Here is a 25,473-nt window from a genome sequence, read left to right on the forward strand (position 1 = left end):
TTTCTCTGTCTGTCTCTTTCTCTGTCTGTCTCTTTCTCTGTCTTTCTCTTTCTGTCTAGTTTTTTCTTTGTCTTTCTCTTTCTCTGTCTATCTCTTTCATCTTTCTCTCTTTCTCTGTCTCTCTCTTTCTCTGTTTCTCTATTTCTCTGTCTCTCTTTCTCTGTCTCTCTCTTTCTCTGTCTCTCTTTCTCTGTCTCTCTTTCTCTGTCTCTCTCTTTCTCTGTCTCTCTCTTTCTCTGTCTCTCTTTCTCTGTCTCTCTCTTTCTCTGTCTCTCTCTTTCTGTCTAGTTTTTTCTCTGTCTTTCTCTGTCTCTGTCTATCTCTTTCATCTTTCTCTCTTTCTCTGTCTCTCTCTTTCTCTGTCTCTCTTTCTCTGTCTCTCTTTCTCTGTCTCTCTCTGTCTCTGTCTCTCTCTTTCTCTGTCTCTCTTTCTCTGTCTCTCTCTTTCTCTGTCTATGTCACGCCCTGACCTTAGTTCCTTTTTTATGTCTCTATTTTGGTTTGGTCAGGGCGTGAGTTGGGGTGGGCATTCTATGTTTTGTGTTTTGTGTCTGCACCAGACAGAACTGTTTCGCTTTCATTCTCCTATTTGTTGTTTTTGTTCGATTTTTTAAAAATTTTATTAAATCATGAACACTATAAACGCTGCACCTTGGTCCACTCTTCCTTCAGCCCACGAGAACCGTTACTGTCTATCTCTTTCTCTGTCTATCTCTTTCTCTGTCTATCTCTTTCTGTGCCATCTCTTTGTCTTTCTCTGTCTATCTCTTTCTGTGCCATCTCTTTGTCTTTCTCTGTCTATCTCTTTCTGTGCCATCTCTTTGTCTTTCTCTGTCTATCTCTTTCTGTGCCATCTCTTTGTCTTTCTCTGTCTGATATAATGTGGGCTTGCTATATTATTATAACTTCTATAAGAACTGTCGGTCTCAGTGGCTAAACCTCTGACCTTTGACCTCTATTACAGGGCCGAGACAGAGATGGAGAGCCCAGCAAGCATCCGTGGGCCAAGCCTGCGTCAGTGACACTGTCTCTCTGTGTGTGTGTGTGTGTGTGTGTGTGTGTGTGTGTGTGTGTGTGTGTGTGTGTTTGTGTGTGTCTGAACATACTCATGTGGTCAAAGGAATCCTGTAATTATAACCTCTAATATATTTGAGCCCGTGTTTTTATTTTGTTGTTTATAACTGTGTGTGTTTAGTGGCGCCACGCCCTTTGGGATCGACAGTATGCCTGACCTCCGTAAAAAACAGCCTATCCCCCTAGTCAGCGAGCTGGTGAGTTCTTTTGTCCCCTCAACCCTGCCCTCTTACCTATTGTCATTTTGACCTTTCACCCCTGAATTTACAGTACCTCAGACAAACCTACAATAACATCTTTGAAAGTAAATAAATAGATAAATAAGACATCTATTAAGTTAAAGTAATATACTACAAAATAAGAACAAAGCCGTTTACGTTACACGGTAGGGCATCTTGTTTCAGGTGTTGGTTATGGTAGAATCCTGTATTTCTACGCACTATTCTGCACTGTGAAGATTAAGAACTTAGAATATAATCAAGTTCGTGGTTGTATTTCCAAGTGTGACTTATTTACATGTTTTTAGAAATATTGTTAAAGAAAAATACAGTGACCTTTCTCTCAGAGCAGAAAGAAGTTTAATGCATTTCTAAGTGTTAAATGTAATATATCTTTTCCATTTAGCAGCCTTTTTAATCCAAAGAGATTTACAGTCATATGTGCATACATTTTTTACATGTGATTGGTCTCCACAATCGAATGTTGGAGAGGAACTCTCTGAGGAACACCTGTCTTCTTTTTGACTCTCTAATCTCTTTCTGTCTCTCTCTCCCTCTGCCTGCCCTGTCTCTCTCTCTCTCTCTCTCTCTCTCTCTCTCTCTCTCTCTCTCTCTCTCTCTCTCTCTCTCTCTCTCTCTCTCTCTCTCTCTCTCTCTCTCTCTCTCTCTCTCTCTCTCTCTCTGCCTGCCCTGTCTCTCTCCCTCTGCCTGCCCTGTCTCTCACTCTCTGCCTGCCCTGTCTCTCTCTCTACCTGCCCTGTCTCTCTCTCTCTCTTTGCCTGCCCTGTCTCACTCTCTCTCTGCCTGCCCTGTCTCTCTCTCTCTGCCTGCCCTGTCTCTCTCCCTCTGCCTGTCTCGCTCTCTCCCCTCTACCTGCCCTGTCTCTCTCTTTCTCGATCTCGATCTCTCTCTCTCTCTATCTCTCTCTCTCTCTCTCTGCCTGCCCTCTCTCTCTCTCTCTCTCTCTCTCTCTCTCTCTCTCTCTCTCTCTCTCTCTCTCTCTCTCGCTCTCTGCCTGCCCTGTCTCTCTCTCTCTCTCTCTCTCTCTCTCTCTCTCTCTCTCTCTCTCTGCCTGCCCTGTCTCTCTCTCTCTCTCTGCCTGCCCTGTCTCTCTCTCTCTCTCTCTCTCTCTCTCTCTGTCTGCCCTGTCTCTCTCTCTCTCTGCCTGCCCTGTCTCTCTCTCTGCCTGCCCTGTCTCTCTCTCTGCCTGCCCTGTCTCTCTCTCTCTGCCTGCATTGTCTCTCTCTCTCCTTCTGCCTGCCCTGTCTCTCTCTCTCTGCCTGCCCTGTCTCTCTCTCTCTCTGCCTGCCCTGTCTCTCTCTCTCTGCCTGCCCTGTCTCTCTCTCTCTGCCTGCCCTGTCTCTCTCTCTCTCTGCCTGCCCCGTCTCTCTCTCTCTCTCTCTATGCCTGCCCTGTCTCTCTCTTCCCTCAGGCAATGGTAAGTGTCAGTGAGCTTTCTCATCCTGTTTTTAGACGTTTGTCCTTCCAATCCCATTGACATGAATGTCTAGATGCCATTATAATACGGTATGATAGCATGGAAGAGTAGAAGCTATGGACACACACACACACACACACACACACACACACACACACACACACACACACACACACACGCACACGCACACGCACACGCACACGCACACGCACACGCACACGCACACGCACACGCACACGCACACACACATATTATGTACACACAATTAACAACATCATTTAGTCTACGATACACATACAGAAGGAGACAAAGACAGGTAGATCCTCTCTGTTTGCTATTGTAGGGAAACACAAGCTGGGTGTCACGACTGCACAATGCTCACAGCCACACACACGTTGACAACAACAAGTCAATAACACTCTGAGCTCAACAGTCAACCCGTAGAGAGAGAAAGTAGACCTGAGCTTTAGTCACTGTGTTATGGTACTCCACAAGTGATGGAACCATCTGCTCTTCTCTTGTTAAAAGGAGAGGGAAAAAAACAATCTGCTGTTACAATATGAAACGAGTCTGGCACCTACTTCACGTTAACAAACACACACACTCCAATTAGAATCCCGTCCAACGCTTCTCCCACACACACAAGCTGTCGTACGTTTAACACACCTCATACGGACCGTGATTACGATGGCAGAGTGGTCTCTTAGTTTGTCTCCTGTTTTTCTCCTCAGAGCATTCTAGCCATTTAGCATGGAGCGGTTAACCGTTTCAAAGATGTTTGATTAGCAGGTCTAGCAAGACACTAACAGACAGAGAGACAGACAGACAGACAGACAGACAGACAGACAGACAGACAGACAGACAGACAGACAGACAGACAGACAGACAGACAGACAGACAGACAGACAGACAGACAGACAGAGAGAGAGAGAGAGAGAGAGAGAGAGAGAGAGAGAGAGAGAGAGAGAGAGAGAGACAGAGAGAGAGAGAGAGAGAGAGAGAGAGAGACAGAGAGACAGAGAGACAGAGAGAGAGAGAGAGAGAGCGAGAGAGGCTCTTTGAGTGTTTATGCGGTTACCACACAGTCCACTGTAGAGGAAGAGAGGGAGACCAGACACACATCAGAACATCTCTAAGACCTAAGAACCGTTAACATGATGACGATCTCTCCTTTGACAACCACACCGTCTGACTCACATCACACCACTGATCCATAGAAACCCTTTAGCCTGAAATCCTGTTAAAGCTAACATTCCACTCCATGTACTCCGTGTCATGTCAATGAGTGGAATGATCACTCAAACGGACTGGTACCCAGGCTTCTACACCTGCATCGCTTGCTGTTTGGGGATTTTAGGCTGGGTTTCTGTACAGCAGACAGCTGATGTAAGAAGGGCTTTATAAATAAATTTGATTGATTGATTGAATGCTAAGAAACCATATCCCCTGTTCACACATTTGCAGAAGAAAACCCCCCCTCGATCTGCTTTCACATGTGAAGGTGTGTAGATGACATCACATACCTTCCCCCATGAAAATGTGACTTCCTATTCAAAAGTGTATCCAAAACATTAAAATGTGATATATCTGAGTGTGAACTAAGTCCCAGTTATTGTATTTGTACATGATAAAACTCTGCTCTTTCATTTTCATTCCCTCTGTTTCAGTCCATGTTGCAGGCCAGGAAGGCAGGGCTCTCTGTGGCTACAAATACATCCATCAACGACCATGAGCTGGTGAGAGGACACACACTCACACACACACACACACACACACACACACACACACACACACACACACACACACACACACACACACACACACACACACACACACACACACACACACACACACACACACACACACACACACACACACACACACACACACACACACACACACCGTTCACCACTCTTGGCAATCTATTCTACCTGACCCTTCATTGGTCCTCTTGTGTGAGGTGTGAGGTTATAAATAGCATAGTGTGGCTCTCCCTGGTACAGTACTCCCCCTCTCCCTATCCTGTCTCCTGTCTCCTGTCTCCTGTCTCCAATCTCCCTATCCTGTCTCTCTCCTTTCTCTCTCTCCCTTTCCTCCCCTCTCCCCTCTCCCCTCTCTCCCTTTCCTCCCCTCTCCCCTCTCTCCCTTTCCTCCCCTCTCCCCCTCTCCCTTTCCTCCCCTCTCCCCCTCTCCCTTTCCTCCCCTCTCTCCCTCTCCCTTTCCTCCCCTCTCTCCCTCTCCCTTCCACCCCCTCCCGACTTATCACTCTGCTCTCTCTCTCTCTCTCTCTCTCTCTCTCTCTCTCTCTCTCTCTCTCTCTCTCTCTCTCTCTCTCTCTCTCTCTCTCTCTCTCTCTCTCTCTCTCTCTCTCTCTCTCTCTCCTCTCTCTCTCTCTCTCTCCTCTCTCTCTCTCTCAATTCACATATCAATTTAATGGCTTTATTGGCATGGGAGACATATGTTAACATTGCCAAAGCAAGTGAAGTAGATAATGAACAAAAGTGAAATAAACAGTAAACAATACACTCACAGAAGTTCCAAATGAAAGAAGACATTTCAAAATAAACATACATATGGGTTGTATTTACAAAGGTGTTTGTTCTTCACTGGTTGCCATTTTCTTGTGGCAACAGGTCACAAATCTTGCTGCTGTGATGTCACACTGTTATTATTATTTTATTTAATTAGGGCAAGTCAGTTAAGAACAAATTCTTATTTTCAATGACAGCCTAGGAACAGTGGGTTAACTGCCTTGTTCAGGGGCAGAATGACAGAGTTTTACCTCGTCAGCTCGGGCATTTGAACTTGCAACCTTTAACCACTAGGCTACCCTGCTGCCCAAAGTAGGATTTTGGAAGTAGTAGTAGTAGTAGTATTTTGAAATACTGTAGTATTTCACCCAATATATATGGGAGTTTATCAAAATTGGGTTTGTTTTCGAATTATTTGCGGATCTGTGTAATCTGAGGGAAATATGTGTTTCTAATACGGTCGTATACTTGGCAGCAGGTTAGGAACTTCAGCTCAGTTTCCACCTCATTTTGTGGGCAGTGTGCACATAGCCTGTCTTCTCTTGAGAGTCAGGTCACTCTACAGCAGCCTTTCTCAATAGCAAGGCTATGCTCACTGAGTATATACATAGTCAAAGCTTTCCTTAAGTTTGGGTCAGTAATTATTTTTGGGGTTTTCTTATGATTTGGTTGGGTCTTATTGTGCTGCTGTCCTGGGGCTCTGTGGGGTGTGTTGGTGTTTGTGAACAGAACCCCAGGACCAGCTTGCTTAGGGGACTCTTCTCCAGGTTCATCTCTCTGTAGGTGATGGCTTTGTTATGGAAGGTTTGGGAATAGCTTCCTTTTAGGTGGTTGTAGAATTTAACAGCTCTTTTCTGGATTTTGATAAATTACAGGCCTAATTCTGCTCTGCATGCATTATTTGGTGTTTTATGTTGTACACAGAGGATATTTTTGCAGAATTCTGTATTCAGAGTCTCAATTTGGTGTTTGTCCCATTTTGTGAATTCTTGGTTGGTGAGCGGACCCCAGACCTCCCAACGATATATGGCAATGGGTTCTATAACTGATTCAAGTATTTTTGGCCAGCTCCTAATTGGTATGCTGAATTTTATGTTCCTTTTAATGGCATAGAAGGCCTTGTCTCTCAGCTCGTTTACAGCTTTGTGGAAGTTAATAGTGGCACTGATGTTTAGGCAGAGGTATGTATCGTTTTTTTGTGTGCTCTAGGGCAACGGTGTCAAGATGGAATTTGTGTTTGTGGTCCTGGCGACTGAACCTTTTTTGGAACACCATTATTTTTGTCTTACTGAGATTTATTGTCAAGGCCCAGGTCTGACAGAATCTGTGCAGAAGATCTAGATGCTGCTGTAGGTCCTCCTTGGTTGGTGACAGAAGCACCAGATCATCAGCAAACAGGAGACATTTTTCTAGTAGGGTGAGGCCGGGTGCTGCAGACTGTTCTAGTGCCCTCACCAATTCGGTGATACAGTTGAAGTCGGAGGTTTACATACACTTAGGTTGGAGTCATTAAAACTCATTTTTCAACGACTCCACAAATGTATTGTTAACAAACTATAGTTTTGGCAAGTCGGTTAGGACATCTACTTTGTGCATGACACAAGTAATTTTTCCAACAACTGTTTACAGACAGATTATTTCCCTTATAATTCACTGTATCACAATTCCAGTGGGTCAGAGGTTTACATACACTAAGTTGACGGTGCCTTTTAACAGCTTGAAAAATTCCAGAAAATGATGTCATGGCTTTAGAAGCTTCTGATAATTGACATCATTTGAGTGGTGTACCTGTAGATGTATTTCAAGGCCTACCTTCAAACTGAATGCCTCTTTGCTTGACATCATGGGAAAATCAAAAGAAATCAGCCAAGACTGATGGTACCACGTTCATTTGTACAAACAATAGTACGCAAGTATAAACACCATGGGACCACGCAGCTGTCATACCACTCAGGAAGGAGACGCGCTCTGTCTCCTAGAGATGAACATACGTTTGTGCGAAAAGTGCAAATCAATCCCAGAACAACAGCAAAGGACCTTGTGAAGATAATGGAGGAAACAGGTACAAAAGTATCTATATCCACAGTAAAACGAGTCCAATATCGACATAACCTGAAAGGCCGCTCAGCAAGGAAGAAGCCACTGCTCCAAAACCGCCATAAAAAAGCCAGACTACGGTTTGCAACTGCACACGAGGACAAAGATCGTACTTTTTGGAGAAATGTCCTCTGGTCTGATGAAACAAAAATATAACTGTTTGGCCATAATGACCATCGTTATGTTTGGATGAAAAAGGGAAAGCTTGCAGGCCGAAGAACACCATCCCAACCGTGAAGCACGGGGGTGGCAGCATCATGTTGTGGAGGTGCTTTGCTGCAGGAGGGACTGGTGCACTTCACAAAATAGATGGAATCGTGAGGTAGGATAATTATGTGGATATATTGAAGCAAGATCTCAAGACATCAGTCAGGAAGTTAAAGCTTGGTTGCAAATGGGTCTTCCAAATTACAATGACTCCAAGCATACTTCCAAAGTTCTGGCAAAAAGGCTTATGGACAACAAAGTCAAGGTATTGGTGTGGCCATCACAAAGCCCTGACCTCAATCCCATAGAAAATTTGTGGTCAGAACTGAAAAAGCATGTGCGAGCAAGGAGGCCTACAAACCTGACTCAGTTACACCAGCTCTGTCAGGAGGAATGGGCCAAAATTCACCCAACTTATTGTGGGAAGCTTGTGGAAGGCTACCCTAAACGTTTGACCCAAATTAAACAATTTAAAGGCAATGCTACCAAATACTAATTGAGTGTATGTAAACTTCTGACCCACTGGGAATGTGATGAAATAAATAAAAATTGAAATAAATCATTGTCTCTACTATCATTCTGACATTTCACATTCTTAAAATACACTGGTGATCCTAACTGACCTAAGACAGGGAATTCTTACTAGGATTAAATGTCAGGAATTATGAAAAACTGAGTTTAAATGTATTTAGCTAAGGTGTGTGTAAACTTCCGACTTCAACTGTTTATATGTGATAACACTTGTTTGTGTACATGTTTTTTATAATGTTGTGTGTTTTTCCCCCAACACAACTTTCCAATAATTTGTATAGCAGACCCTCATGCCAAATTGAGTTTGTTTTGTTTCTTTGTCAATTAGAGTGTGCATGGTGAATACGGTGCCTTGCAAAAGTATTCATCCCCCTTGGAGTTTTTACTATTATGATGCATTACAACCTGTAATTTAAATAGATTTTTATTTGAATTTCATGTAATGTACATACACAAAAAAAAAATCTATATATTTTTTTCATAAATGGAAAAGTGGTGCGTGCATATCTATTCACCCCCTTTGCTATGAAGCCCCTGAATAAGATCTGGTGCAACCAATTACCTTCAGAAGTCACATAAATACATAAATAAAGTCCACCTGTGTGCAATCTAAGTGTCACATGATCTCAGTATATATACACGTGTTCTGAAAGGCCCCAGAGTTTGCAACACCACTAAGCAAGGGGCACCACCAAGCAAGCGGCACCATGAAGACCAAGGAGCTCACCAAACAGGTCAGGGACAAAGTTGTGGAGAAGTACAGATCAGGGTTGGGTTATAAAAAAATATCAGAAACTTTGAACATCCCACGGAGCGCCTTTAAATCCATTATTAAAAAATGGAAAGAATAAGGAACCACAACAAACCTGCCAAGAGAGGGCTGCCCACCAAAACTCACACACCAGGCAAGGAGGGCATTAATCAGAGAGGCAACACATAGACCAAAGATAACCCTGAAGGAGCTGCAAAGCTTCACAGCGGAGATTGGAGTATCTGTCCATAGGACCACTTTAAGCCGTACACTCCACAGAGCTGGGCTTTACGGAAGAGTGGCCAGAAAAAAAGTAATTGCTTTAAGAAAAAAATAAGCAAACATGTTTGGTGTTTGCCAAAAGGTGGGAGACTCCAAAAACATATGGAAGAAGGTACTCTGGTCAGATGAGACTAAAATGGAGCTTTTTGGCCATCAAGGAAAATGCTATGTCTGGCGCAAACCCAACACCTCTCATCACCCCGAGAACACAATCCCCACAGTGAAGCATGGTGGTGGCAGCATCATGCTATGGGGATGTTTTTCATCGGCAGGGACTGGGAAACTGGTCAGAATTGAAGGAATGATGGATGGCGCTAAATACAGCGAAATTCTTGAGGGAAACCTGTTTCAGTCTTCCAGAGATTTGAGACTGGGACGGAGGTTCACCTTCCAACAGGACAATGACCCTAAGCATACTGCTAAAGCAACACTCGAGTGGTTTAAGGGGAAACATTTAAATGTCTTTGAATGGCCTAGTCAAAGCCCAGACCTCAATCCAATTGAGAATCTGCGGTATGACTTAAAGATTACGGAACCCATCCAACTTGAAGGAGCTGGAGCAGTTTTGCCTTGAAGAATGGGCAAAAATCTCATTGGCTAGATGTGCCAAGCTTTTAGAGACAAACCCCAAGAGACTTGCATCTGTAATTGCTGCAACAGGTGGCTCTAGAAAGTATTGACTTTGGGGAGGTGAATAGTTATGTACGCTCAAGTTTTATTTTTTTTGGTCTTATTTCTTGTTTGTTTCACAATAAAACATATTTTGCATCTTCAACGTGGTAGGCTTGTTGTGTAAATCAAATGATACAAACCCCCCCAAAAAATATGTTTTATTTCCAGGTTGTAAGACAACAAAATAGGAAAAATACCAAAGGGGGTGAATACTTTCGCAAGCCACCGTACGTGGTCTGTCGTACTTCAATTTGGTAAAAAGCATTTGCTCAGTACATTGTTTTCACTGAGGAAATGATCTAGTCTGCTGTTAATGATAATGCAGAGTATTTTCCCAAGGTTGCTGTTGACGCATATCCCACGGTAGTTATTGGGGTCAAATTTGTATCCACTTTTGTGGATTAGGGTGATCAGTCCTTGCTTCCAAATATTTGGGAAGATGCCAGAGCTAAGGATGATGTTAAAGAGTTTTAGTATAGACAATTGGAATTTGTGGTCTGTATATTTGATAATTTCATTAAGGATACCATCAACAGCCGTGGCTTTTATGGGTTGGAGGGTTCGTATTTCGTCCTGTAGTTCATTCTGTTCATCTTTAATAGTTGATTCTAAGATTTGTTCTGATCATGTATATATATTTTTTCTGTTTGTTCTTTGTTATAGAGCCAAAAAGATGTGATTTACATACATCTCTGTTTTGGATAGATAACTCTTCTGTCTTTTTGTCTCTCCCTCTCCCATTCCCCTCCCCTATCCATGCTATAATACTCCCTGGTTGAGTGTTTCTCCTCTATCCCTGTCACATTCTGAGAAGAAGGTCCTCTCCTAACCTCTATCCCTGTCACATTCTGAGAAGAAGGTCCTCTCCTAACGTCTATCCCTGTCACATTCTGAGAAGAAGGTCCTCTCCTAACCTCTATCCCTGTCACATTCTGAGAAGAAGGTCCTCTCCTAACCTCTATCCCTGTCACATTCTGAGAAGAAGGTCCTCTCCTAACCTCTATCCCTGTCACATTCTGAGAAGAAGGTCCTCTCCTAACCTCTATCACAGTCACATTCTGAGAAGAAGGTCCTCTCCTAACCTCTATCCCTGTCACATTCTGAGAAGAAGGTCCTCTCCTAACCTCTATCCCTGTCACATTCTGAGAAGAAGGTCCTCTCCTAACCTCTATCCCTGTCACATTCTGAGAAGAAGGTCCTCTCCTAACCTCTATCCCTGTCACATTCTGAGAAGAAGGTCCTCTCCTAACCTCTATCCCTGGTTCAAGTGGAGCAGGGCTCCCGAGTGGCGCAGCGGTCTAAGGCACTGCATTTCAGTGCAAGAGGCATCACTGCAGTCTCTGGTTTGAATCCAGGCTGCATCACATCTGGCCGTGATTGGGAGTCCCATCGGGCGGCGCACAATTGGGCCAGCGTCGTCCGGGTTTGGCCGGGGTAGGCTGTCATTGTAAATAAGAATTTGTTCTTAACTGACTTGCCTAGTTAAATAAAGACTAAAAACAATCCCTGTCACATTCTGTGAATAAGTTCCTCTCCTAACCTTGCTTCTCTTGATGGTTTACAGTGACTCATATATATTCTGTAACATTCCAGTTCTAACCAAACAAACAATAGATGGTTGAGTTCCCTGGTGTGTGTTCATACCTCAGCCTACGGTTCTGTGTGCACCTCGACTCTGCTCTGCTCTGCACCACCCACAATCCCTGACACCTACTGCACCTGACTAAACACATTTCTCACTTTCTCATTTTCTCTTTTTCTCTCTCTCTCTCTCTCTCTCTCTCTCTCTCTCTCTCTCTCTCTCACGCTCTCTCTCTCTCGCTCCCTACCTCTCTATCTCTCTCTACCCCCCCCTCTCTCCCTACCTCTCTCTCACTCTCTGTTTCCCTACCTCTCTCTCTCTCTGTTTCCCTACCTCTCTCTCTCTCTCCCTACCTATCTCTTTCTCTCTCTACCCCCCTCTCTCTCTCTCCCTACCTCTCTATCCCTACCTCTCTCTCCCCCTCTGTCTCTGTCTCTCACTCTCTCTGTGTCTCTCTCTCCCTCTCCCTACCTCTCTCTCTCTCTCTCCCTACCTCTCTCTCTCTCCCCTTCCTATCTATCTTTCTGTCTTTCTCTGTACGTCTCCCCCTTACACTCCTACAGAAGAGCCACGTTTATAAGAAAACCCTGCAGGCTATGATCTACCCCGTCTCCTGCACAACGCCCCATGCCTTCCAAGTGTGGACCGCCTCCACACCCACCTACTGCTATGAGTGTGAGGGGCTGCTGTGGGGCATCGCCCGCCAGGGCATGAGGTGTGCTGAGTGTGGGGTCAAAGTTCACGAGAAGTGCCAGGAGCTGCTCAACGCTGACTGTCTGCAGAGTGAGTAGAGGAGGAATAGGAGGGGGGAAGGAAGGGTAGAGGGGAAGATGAGGGGGAGGTTGGGGTTGAAGTGCTGAGGCTGTTCAATATTTCTGTAACTCTCCTCCCCCTCTCCTCTCCTCTCCTCTCCTCTCCTCTCCTCTCCTCTCCTCTCCTCTCCTCTCCTCTCCTCTCCTCTCCTCTCCTCTCCTCTCCTCTCCTCTCCTCTCCTCTCCTCTCCTCTCCTCTCCTCTCCTCTCCTCTCCTCTCACCTCCTCCTCTCCTCCCCTCTTTCCACTCCCCCTCTCCTCCCTCCTCTCCGTCCCTCTCTCCTCCCTTCTCTACTCCCCTCTCTCCTCCCCCTCTCCTCCCATCACGCCTTCCCTCTCTCCAGGGGCGGCTGAGAAGAGCTCTAAGACAGGAGCAGAGGACCGGACGCAGCACATCATCACAGCTATGAAGGATAGGATGAAGATCAGGGAGAGGAACAAGCCGGAGATCTTTGAGGAGATCAGGGCTGTGTTCGCCGTCACTAAGCTGCTCCATGCACAGCAGATGAAGACTATTAAACAGAACGTGTTAGACGGAACCTCCAAGTGGTCTGCCAAGATCACTATCACCAGTACGTACTGTACCGAACCACACAGTACCGCACTGCAACTACAGCACCCCACCACACCACATCCAACCGCACCGCACCACCCCACAGTACCCCACCGCACCACCCCACAGTACCCCACCACACCACCCCACAGTACCCCACCACACCGCCCTACAGTACCCCACCACACTCCCCACAGTACCCCACCACCGCCCCACAGTACCACCACACCTCCCCACAGCCTCCACACCACGCCCACAGTACCCCACCACACCGCCCCACAGTACCCACCACACAGCCCCACAGTACCCCCCACACCACCCCACAGCACCCACCACACCGCAGCACAATACCCACACACCGCCCCACAGTACCCCACCACACCACCCCACAGTACCCACCACACCCCCACAGTACCCCACCACACCGCCCCACAGTACCCCACCACACCGCCCCACAGTACCCCACCACACCGCCCCACAGTACCCCACCACACCGCCCCACAGTACCCCACCACACCACCCCACAGTACCCCACCACACCGCAGCACAGTACCCCACCACACCGCACCACAGTACCCCACCACACCACCACAGTACCCCACCCACACCCACTACCACCACCACCACGTACCCACCACACCACCCCACAGTACCCACCACACCCAGCACAGTACCCACCACACCGCAGCACAGTACCCCACCACACCGCCCCACAGTACCCCACCACACCACCCCACAGTACCCCACCACACCGCCCCACAGTACCCCACCACACCACCCCCCCACAGTACCCCACCACACCCCCCCCAGTCCCACCACACCACCCACAGTAACCCCCACACCTCCCCACAGTACCCACCACACCACCCCACAGTACCCACCCCACACCCCACAGTATCCACCACACGCAGCACAGTACCACCCACACCGCAGCACAGTACCCACCACACCGCCCCACAGTACCCCACCACACGCCCCACAGTACCCCACCACACGCGCACAGTACCCACCACAAGCCCACAGTACCCACCACACCGCCCCACAGTACCCCACCACACCCCCCCACAGTACCCCACCACACCGCCCCACAGTACCCACACCCACACCGCCCCACAGTACCCCACCACACCACCCCACAGTACCCCACCACACCACCCCACAGTACCCCACCACACCGCAGCACAGTACCCCACCACACCGCCCCACAGTACCCACACACACCACCCCACAGTACCCTACCACACCGCCCCACAGTACCCACCACACCGCCCCACAGTACCCTACCACACCGCCCCACAGTACCCTACCACACCGCCCACAGTACCTACCAACCGCGCCAGTACCCCACCACACGCCCCACAGCACCCTACCACACCGCCCCACAGCACTACCACACCGCCAGCACAGTACCCCATCCACACGCCCACAGCACCCCACCACACCACCCCACAGTACCACACCACCGCACCCCACAGTACCCTACCACACCGCCCCACAGTACCCCACCACAGCACCCCACAGTACCCTACCACACCGCCCCACAGTACCCCACCACACCGCCCAACAGCACCCACCACACCCCCCCAACAGCACCCACCACACCACCCAACAGCACCCACCACACCACCCCAACAGCACCCTACCACACCGCCCCACAGTACCCTACCACACCGCCCCACAGTACCCTACCACACCGCCCCACAGTACCCTACCCGACAGACAGACAGACAGACAGACAGACAGACAGACAGACAGACAGACAGACAGACAGACAGACAGACAGACAGACAGACAGACAGACAGACAGACAGACTTGTGTAAGTGTGTGTGACTAATAACTTGTGTGTGTGTGTGTGTGTGTGTGTGTGTGTGTGTGTGTTAGTTGTCAGTGCTCAGGGTCTCCAGGCTAAAGACAGGACGGCCATGGCCCCACGGACCACCAGGGGGAAGACCAAGAAGAGAACAAAGACCACTAGGAAACCCAACCGCGGAGGAGACGTCACGAAGACTTCCCCCCCTCACCCTCGCCACCCCTCCACCCCCTCCCCGACACTCCTCACCTCCCGACCCCCCCACCCCCCCCCCTCTCACCCCCCGCTCACCCCCCCCCCTAAATCCCCCCTCCCTACCCCACTCACCCCTCCAAGCCCCCGCTCCTCACCCCTCCCGCGTCCGCTAACCCGCGTCCGCCGTCGTGACCCCCTCTCCGCCCCCCTTCTCCAACCTCCCCCACCCCCCCCCCCCTAATCCCCAACCCCTTACCACCCCGCCCGTCGCCTCCCTAAGCCCTCCCCCTCTTCTTCCCTCTCTCTCCCTCCCTCTATTCCTCACTCCGTCCCCTCCTCCTTATCCTCCTCTTCCCCCCCCCATATCCGAGCCCCCTCCCTTCCCCCCCCTCCTCTTCCTAATCCTCCCCTCCCACCCCTCCCCACCCTCCAATCCTTCTCCCTCCTCTCACCTCTTTATTCCCCCCCCTCTTCCTAATCCCACTCCCCCCTCTTCTTACCCTCCTCGCCTCTCCTTCCAACCCCTCCCCCCCTTTCTACCCTCTTCTCGCCCCTCTTCCCTAATCCTCCTTCTCCTCTTCTTTACCCTCTCTTCTAGCCCTCTCCTTCTTCCTAATCCTTCTCCTCCTCTTCTTTACCCTCTCTTCTCGCCCTCTCCTTCTTCCTAATCCTCCTCCTCCTCTTCTTTACCCTCTCTTCTCGCCCTCTCCTTCTTCCTAATCCTTCTCCTCCTCTTCTTTACCCTCTCTTCTCGCCCTCTCCTTCTTCCTAATCCTCCTCCTCCTCTTCCTCTTCGTCTTCAACCTTTCCCTTCTCCATCCTTTGACCTCACCCTATGTGCCTACATCTCTCACAATCCTCCTCCTCCTCTTCCTCCCTCCTCTTTTCTCCTCACTGCTCCCCCACTGTTACGTTGAAGTATTTTCAGCTTTTTTGTTGTTGTTAAATGTTGAGTCATAAATGTCAATGTATAAATGTATAAAGACTGAATAATGACATCACCGTATTAACCCCTCATCCCCAGTGAGTGCCACAACACGTCGGACCGTATCAAGCTGCGTGTTTGGGACGAGGATGATGACATTAAGTCCAGGGTGAAACAGCGTCTCAAGAGAGAGTCAGATGACTTCCTGGGTCAGAGCATCATTGAGGTCAGAACCCTCAGCGGAGAGATGGACGTCTGGTACAACCTGGGTACGGCGTCACATACAGTATCTACCTACCTACCTACCTACCTACCTACCTACCTACCTACCTACCTACCTAACTACCTACACACTCCCACCACCACCTACCACACACCTACACTACCACCCTACCTACCTACCTACTACCAACCACCTACACTACGACCTACCTACGACCTACCTACCACTACTACCACCACCTACCTACCTACCTACTAACCTACATACCAACCACCACCACTACCCTACCACCACCTACACCACCACCACCTACCTACCTACCACCACCACCCCACCAACAACCAACCAACCGACCTACCAACCACCCACCACACTTACCAACCTAACCACTACCAACCTACCCACATCTACTTACCAACCAACCACCACCTACCGACCCTCATACCTACCACCACCTACCATCCACCTACCTACACCTACACCACCACTACCACCACCACCACCAACACCAACCTACCCTACCTACCCCCAACCACCTACACCTACACTTACCTACTACTACCTACCTACCTACCACCACCAACTACCACCACAACCTACCCCCACACCTACACCACCACCCCACCACCTCCACACCTACCTAACCTACACCGACCTACACTACCAACACCTACCTACCGACCTACCTCCTTACCTAACCCCACTACCTACCTACCTACCTACGCTACCTACCTCTACTACCTACCTACCTATACCTTACCTACCTACCTACCTACCTACCACTACAACCTACCTCACCTACCTACCTCCTACACCTGACCACATACCAACCATACCTACCATACCATACAACCAACCAACAACAACCAACCAACCAACCAAACCAACCAAATCCATACCTACCACTCTAACCTACATACCTACCTACCTACCTACCTACCTAACTAACCATACCTACCTACTTACATAACTACCTACCTACCTAACCTACCTATACCTACCTACTACCTATACCTACCTACCTACTACTACCTACCTACTACATGACCTAACTTACCTACTACCTACCTACACCACACTACTACACCTACCTTACAAACCTACCTACCACCTACCACAAACTACAACTACCTAAAAACCTACAACCTACTACCGACATACCTACCTACCAACAGCTACCTTGCCACTGAGGACGGCTAATAATAAGGAGTCAATGGAGAGGTATAACCACATGGAAACTAGTCTTTGATGTGTTTGATGCCATCCATTGACTCCATTCCAGCCATTATATGAGCCGTCCTCCCCTCAGCAGCCTCCACTGCTACCTACCTACCTACCTGCCTCCTCCTGCCTACCTACCTACTACCACCTACACCACCTACCACCTACCTACCTCCCTACCTAACTACCACCTACGACATACCCTACCTACCTACCTACCTACCTACTACCTACCTACCACCTACCTACCCTACTGACCTACCTACCACCTACCTACCTACCTACTACCTCCTACCTGCCTGCTGCTGCTGCTGCCTGCCTCCGCCTGCCTGCCTGCCTCTGCCTACTGACCTCTGCATCCGACCCTACATACTACCTACCTACCTACTACCTACCTACCTACTACCTAAACTACCTACCTACTACCACTACCTACCTACATTACTACCAACCACCATCCAATCACTTACCAACCTACTTACCAACATTACATACCTACTTACAACACCTACCTACCAACCTACCTACTAATACCCCCTACCTCATACTACCTACCTACCTCTCTACTACACAACACTTACCAACCAAGCTACCTACACCCTACCCACCTACCTACTTACCAACCAACCTACCCACCTACTACTTACAAACCAACCAATCCTACTTACCAACCTATCCACCAACCACAACCAAAAAACACCCACACCACCACACCTACCAACCTACCATACCACCTAACACCCCAAATACTACCTACCACACCTACATACCAACCAACCTACCTACCAAACCAACCTACCAACCTACCAAACCACCAACCTACAAACCTACCTACCTACTACAACCAACCAACCTACTACCAACCTACCTACCTACTGACCTACTACCTACTTACCTACCAACCTACCTACCTACCTACTTACCTACCAGCTACTTACCAACCAACCTACTACCAACCAACTACCAACCTACAACACTACCTACCTAACTACCTACCTACCTACTACCTACCTACCTACCTACCTACCTACCTACCTACCTACTACCCCTAACTACTACCTACCTACCTACTACTTACAACAACTACCAACCTACAAACCTACCAACCTACCAACCTACCTATGACCTACCTGCCTATACTACGACCTACCTACCTACCTGCTGCCTGCCTGCCTGCTGCCTGCCTGCCTGCCTGCTGCCTACCTACCTACCTACCTACCTACCTACCTACTACCTACCTACTCCTACCTACCTACCTACCTACCTACCTACCTACTACCTACCTACCTACTACTGACCTACATACTACATACCTACTACCTACCTACCTACCACCTACTACCTACCACCTACTACCTACTACCTAACTACCTACCACCTACTATCTACTACCTAACTACCTACCTACCTACTACCTACCACCTACCTGCCTGCCTGCCTGCCTGCCTGCCTGCCTGCCTGCCTGCCTGCCTGCCTGCCTGCCTGCCTACCTACTGACCTGCCTGCCTACCTGTCTACCTACCTACCTACCTACCTACCTACCTCTCTACCTACCATCCAATCTACTTACCAACCTACTTACCAACATACCTACCTACTTACCAACATACCTACCTACCAACCTACCTACCTAACTACTGACCTACCTACCTACCTACTTACCAACCTACCTACCAACCTACTTACCAACACACCTACCTACCTACCTACCTACCTACCTACCTACCTACCTACCTACCTACCTGCCTGCCTGCCTGTCTGCCTGCCTGCTGCCTGCCTGCCTACCTACGACCTGCCTGCCTACCTGTCAACCTACCTACCTACCTACCTACCTACTACCTCTCTACCTATCCAATCTAATACTACAACCACTTACCAACATACACCTACTTACCAACATACCTACTACCCCTACCTACCTACCTACCTACCTACCTACCTACTTACATACCTACCTACCTACCTACCCTACCTACTACCTACCTACTACTACCACTGTATTCTTCCTACCTGTCTGCCTGCCTACTACCTACTGACCTATCTACATACCTGCCTGCCTACCTACCTACCTACTTACCTACCTACTACTACCCCTACCTACCTACCTACCTACCTACCTACCTACTGCCTACCTACTACTGACCTACCTACCTGCCTGCCTGCCTGCCTGCCTGCCGCCTGCCTGCCTGCCTACCTACCTACCTACCTACCTACCTACCTACCTACCTACCTACCTACCTACCTACTCACTGACCTATTACATACCTGCTGCCCTACCTGCTACCTACTACCTACCTACCTACCTACCTACCTACTACCTACCTACCTACCTACCTACTACCTACCTACCTACCTACCAATCTACTTACCTACCTACCTACTGTATCTTCTCCACCTGTCTGCCTACCTACCTACCTACTGACCTATCTACATACCTGCCTGCCTGCCTGCCTGCCTGCCTGCCTGCCTGCCTCCGCCTACTACCTACCTACCTACCTACCTACCTACCTACCTACCTACCTACCTACCTACCTACCTAAACCTACAAACCAACCTACCTACCAACCTACAAACCTACCAACCAACCTACAAACCTACAACCACCTCTGACATACCTACCTACCAACAGCTACCTTGCCACTGAGGACGGCTAATAATAATGTGAGTCAATGGAGTGGTATCAACCACATGGAAACTATGTCTTTGATGTGTTTGATGCCATTCCATTGACTCCATTCCAGCCATTATTATGTGCCGTCCTCCCCTCAGCAGCCTCCACTGCTACCTACCTGCCTACCTATCTACCTGCCTACCTATCTACCTGCCTACCTATCTACCTACCTACCTACCTACCTACCTACCTACCTACCTACCTACCTACCTACCTACCTACCTACCTACCTACCTACCTACCTACCTACCTACCTACCAACCAACCTACCTACCAAACCAACCTACCAACCTACAAACCTACCAACCTACAAACCTACCTACCTACCTACCAACCAACCAACCTACCTACCAACCTACCTACCTACTGACCTACCTACCTACTTACCTACCAACCTACCTACCTACCTACTTACCTACCAGCCTACTTACCAACCAACCTACCTACCAACCAACCTACCAACCTACAAACCTACCTACCTACCTACCTACCTACCTACCTACCTACCTACCTACCTACCTACCTACCTACCTACCTACCTACCTACCTACTGTATTCTCTCCTACCTGTCTGCCTGCCTACCTACCTACTGACCTATCACATACCTGCCTGCCTACCTACCTACCTATACAACCAACTACCAAACTACCTACCTACCTACCTACCTACCTACCTACCTACCTACCTACCTACCTACCTACTGACCTACCTACCTGCCTGCCTGCCTGCCTGCCTGCCTGCCTGCCTACCTACCTACCTACCTACCTACCTACCTACCTACCTACCTACCTACCTACCTACCTACTGACCTATCTACATACCTGCCTGCCTACCTACCTACCTACCTACCTACCTACCTACCTACCTATACCTACTACCTACCTAACTACCTACTACCTAACTACCTACTACCTAACTACCTACCTACCTACCTACTTACCAACCAACCTACCAACCTACAACCTACCAACCTACAACCTACTACTGACCTACCTGCTACCTACTACTGACTACCTACCTACCTGCCTGCCTGCCTGCCTGCCTGCCTGCTGCCTGTGCCTGCCTGCCTACCTACCTACCTACCTAACTACCTACCTACCTACCTACCTACCTACCTACTTACCTACCTACCTACCTACCTACCTACCTACCTACCTACCTAACTACCTACCTACCTACCTACTACCTACCTACACCTACATACCTACATACACCTACCTGCCTACCTACCTACCTACATACCTACCTACCTACCTACTGACCTACCTACCTACCTACCTACCAACCTACCTACCTACCTACCTACCTACCTACCTACCTACCTACCTACCTACCTACCTACCTGCCTGCCTGCCTGCCTGCCTGCCTGCCTGCCTGCCTGCCTGCCTGCCTGCCTACCTACTGACCTGCCTGCCTACCTGTCTACCTACCTACCTACCTACCTACCTACTACTCTCTACCTACCATCCAATCTACTTACCAACCCATACCAACATACCTACACTTACCAAAACCTCACCTACCAACCTACCTACCTAACTACTGACCTACTACCTACCTACTTACCAACTACCTACCAACCTACTTACCAAACACACCTACCACCTACCTACCTACCTACTACCTACCTACCTACTACTGCTGCCTGCCTGCCGCTGCCTGCCTGCCTGCCTGCCTACCTACTGACCTGCCTGCCTACCTGTCAAACTACCTACCTACCTACCTACCTCTCTACCTACCATCCAATCTACTTACCAACCTACTTACCAACATACCTACCTACTTACCAACATACCTACCTACCTACCTACCTACCTACCTACCTACCTACCTACCTACCTACCTACCTACCTACACCTACCTACTACACTACTACTGTATTCTCTCCTACCTGTCTGCCCTCACCTACCTCTGACCTATCTACATACCTGCCTGCCTACCTACCTACCTACTTACTACCTACCTACCTCCTACCTACCTACCTACCTACCTACATACCTACCTACCTACCTACATACCTACCTGCTACCTACTACTGACCTACCTACCAGCCTCCTGCCTGCCTGCCTGCCTGCCTGCCTGCCTACCTACCTACCTACCTAACTAACTACTACCTACCTACCTATACCTACTGACCTATCTACATACCTGCCTGCCTACCTACCTACTACCACCTACCTACCTACTACCTACCTACCTACCCCTACCTACCTACCTACCAATCTACTTACTACCTACCTACTGGATTCTCTCCTACCTGTCTGCCTACCTACCTACCTACTGACCTATCTACATACCTGCCTGCGCCTGCCTGCCTGCCTGCCTGCCTGCCTGCCTACCTACCTACCTACCTACCTACCTACCTACCTACCTACCTACCTACCTACCTAACTACCAACCTACAAACCAACCTACCTACCAACCTACAAACCTACCAACCAAACTACAAACCTACAACCACCTACTGACATACCTACCTACCAACAGCTACCTTGCCACTGAGGACGGCTAATAATAATGGAGTCAATGGAGTGGTATCAACCACATGGAAACTATGTCTTTGATGTGTTTGATGCCATTCCTTGACTCCATTCCAGCCATATATGTGCCGTCCTCCCTCAGCAGCCTCCACTGCTACTACCTGCCTACACTATCTACCTGCCTACCTATCTACCTGCCTACCTACCTACTACCTACCTACCTACCTACCTACCTACCTACACCTACCTACCTGATACCTACCACCTACCTACCTACCTACCTACCTACCTACCTACCTACCTACCTACCTACCAACCAACCTACCTACCAAACCAACCTACCAACCTAAAACCTACCCAACCTACAAACCTACCTACCTACCTACCAACCAACCAACTACCTACCAACCTACCACATACTGACCTACCTACCACTTACCTACCAACCTACCTACTCACCTACTACCACCAGCTACTACCAACCAACCCTACCACAACCAACCTACCAACCTACAAACTACTACCTACCTACCTACCTACCTACCTACCTACCACCTACCTACCTACCTACCTACCCACCTACACTACCTACCTACCTACCTACCACTACCTACCTACTGTATTTCTCCTACCTGTCTGCTCCTACCTACCTACTGACCTATCTACATACCTGCCTGCCTACTACACCTACTTACCAACCACTACCAACCTACCTACCTACCTACCTACCTACCTACCTACCTACCTACCTACCTACCTACTACCTACCTACCTACCTAATACCTTGACCTACCTACTGCCTGCCTGCCTGCCTGCCTGCCTGCCTGCCTGCCTGCCTGCCTACCTACCCTACCTACCTACTACCTACCTACCTACCTACCTACCTACCTACCTACCTACCTACTGACCTATCTACATACCTGCCTGCTCCTACCTACTCCCTACCTACCTACCTACCTACTACCTACCTACCTACCTCCTACCTACTACCTACCTACCTACCTACCTACCTACCTACCTAACTACCTACCAATCTACTTACCTACCTACTACTGTATTCTCCCTACCTGTCTGCCTAACTACCTACCTACTGACTTACTACATACCTGCCTGCCTGCCTACCTACCTACCTACCTACCTACCTACCTACCTACCTACCTACCTACCTACCTACCTACCTACCTACCTACCTACCTACCTACCTACCTACCAACCTACAAACCAACCTACCTACCAACCTACAAACCTACCAACCAACCTACAAACCTACCAACCACCTACTGACATACCTACCTACCAACAGCTACCTTGCCACTGAGGACGGCTAATAATAATGGAGTCAATGGAGTGGTATCAACCACATGGAAACTATGTCTTTGATGTGTTTGATGCCATTCCATTGACTCCATTCCAGCCATTATTATGTGCCGTCCTCCCTCAGCAGCCTCACTGCTACCTACCTGCTACCTATCTACTGCCTACCTATCTACTGCCTACCTATCTACCTGCCTACCTATCTACCTCACTACTACCTACCTACCTACCTACCTACCTACCTACCTACCTACCTTACCTACCTACCTAACCTACCTACCTACCTACCTACCTACCTACACCCTACCTACCAGCCTACTACCTGACCTACTACCACCTACACCTACCTACCTACTACCACCTACCTACCTACCTACCTACTACCTCCTACCTACCTACCTACCTACCTACCTACTTACCTTCCTGCCTACCTGCCTACCTGCCTACCTACCTACCTACCTGCCTGCCTGCCTATCTGTCTACCTGCCTACCTACCTACCTGCCTGCCTGCCTACCTACCTACCTACCTACCTATCTACCTACCTACCTACCTACCTACCTACCTACCTACCTACCTACCTACCTACCTACCTACCTACCTACTACACCTACCTACACTACTGTATTCTCTCCTACCTGTCTGCCTGCCTACCTACTACTGACCTATCTACATACCTGCCTGCCTACCTACCTACCTACCTACGACCTACCTACTGACCTACCTACCTACCTAACTACTACCAACCAACTACCAACCTACAAACCTACCTAATACCTACCTACCTACTACCTACCTACCTACCTACCTACCTACCTACCTACCTACCTACCTACCTACCTACCTACTACCTTACCTACCAACCTACCTACCTACCTACTTACCTACCAGCCTACTTACCAACCAACCTACCTACCAACCAACCTACAAACCTACCTACCTACCTACCTACCTACCTACCTACCTACCTACCTACCTACCTACCTACCTAACTACCTACCTACCTACCTACCTACTTACCAACCAACCTACCAACCTACAAACCTACCAACCTACCAACCTACCTACTGACCTACCTGCCTACCTACCTACTGACCTACCTACCTACCTGCCTGCCTGCCTGCCTGCCTGCCTGCCTGCCTGCCTGCCTACCTACCTACCTACCTACCTACCTACCTACCTACCTACTTACCTACCTACCTACCTACCTACCTACCTACCTACCTACCTACTGACCTACATACCTACATACCTACCTACCTGCCTACCTACCTACCTACATACTACTACCTAACTACTGACCTACCTACCACCTACCTACCAACCTACCTACCTACTACTACCTACCTACTCTGCTGCCTGCCGCTGCCTGCCTGCCTGCCTGCCCCTGCCTACTGACCTGCCTGCCTACCTGTCTACCTACTACCTACCTACCTACCTACTCCTACCTACCATCCAATCTACTTACCAACCTACTTACCAACATACCTACCTACTTACCAACATACCTACCTACCAACCTACCTACCTAACTACTGACCTACCTACCTACCTACTTACCAACCTACCTACCAACCTACTTACCAACACACCTACCTACCACCTACCTACTACCTACCTACCTACTACTACCTACCTGCCTGCCTGCCTGCCTGCCTGCCTGCCTGCCTGCCTGCCTGCCTGCCCTACCTATGACCTGCCTGCCTACCTGTCAACCTACATACCTACCTACTACCTACCTACCTACCTACCTACCTACCTCTCTACCTACCATCCAATTACTACCAAACTACTTACCAACATACCTACCTACTTACCAACATACCTACCTACCTACCTACCTACCTACCTACCTACCTACCTACCTACCTACCTACCTACCTACTG

At 48.8% G+C, this 25,473-nt stretch overlaps 1 protein-coding gene across 1 annotated transcript in view; it reads left to right on the forward strand.

Moving 5' to 3' along the window:
- The window catches only part of LOC120050147 (protein unc-13 homolog B-like), a 96,062-nt gene that overhangs the window by 6,112 nt on the left and 64,477 nt on the right, over window positions 1–25,473 (forward strand). Inside the window, exons 3-9 of the mRNA XM_038996817.1 lie at window positions 931–1,018; window positions 1,196–1,271; window positions 4,398–4,466; window positions 11,947–12,166; window positions 12,540–12,767; window positions 14,631–14,922; window positions 15,779–15,948. Coding sequence (XP_038852745.1) covers window positions 931–1,018; window positions 1,196–1,271; window positions 4,398–4,466; window positions 11,947–12,166; window positions 12,540–12,767; window positions 14,631–14,922; window positions 15,779–15,948 — 1,143 coding nt within the window. The remainder of the gene's footprint in view (window positions 1–930; window positions 1,019–1,195; window positions 1,272–4,397; window positions 4,467–11,946; window positions 12,167–12,539; window positions 12,768–14,630; window positions 14,923–15,778; window positions 15,949–25,473) is intronic.

The sequence above is a fragment of the Salvelinus namaycush genome, chromosome 1 (genome assembly GCF_016432855.1).
Source record: "Salvelinus namaycush isolate Seneca chromosome 1, SaNama_1.0, whole genome shotgun sequence".
NCBI lineage: Eukaryota > Metazoa > Chordata > Actinopteri > Salmoniformes > Salmonidae > Salvelinus > Salvelinus namaycush.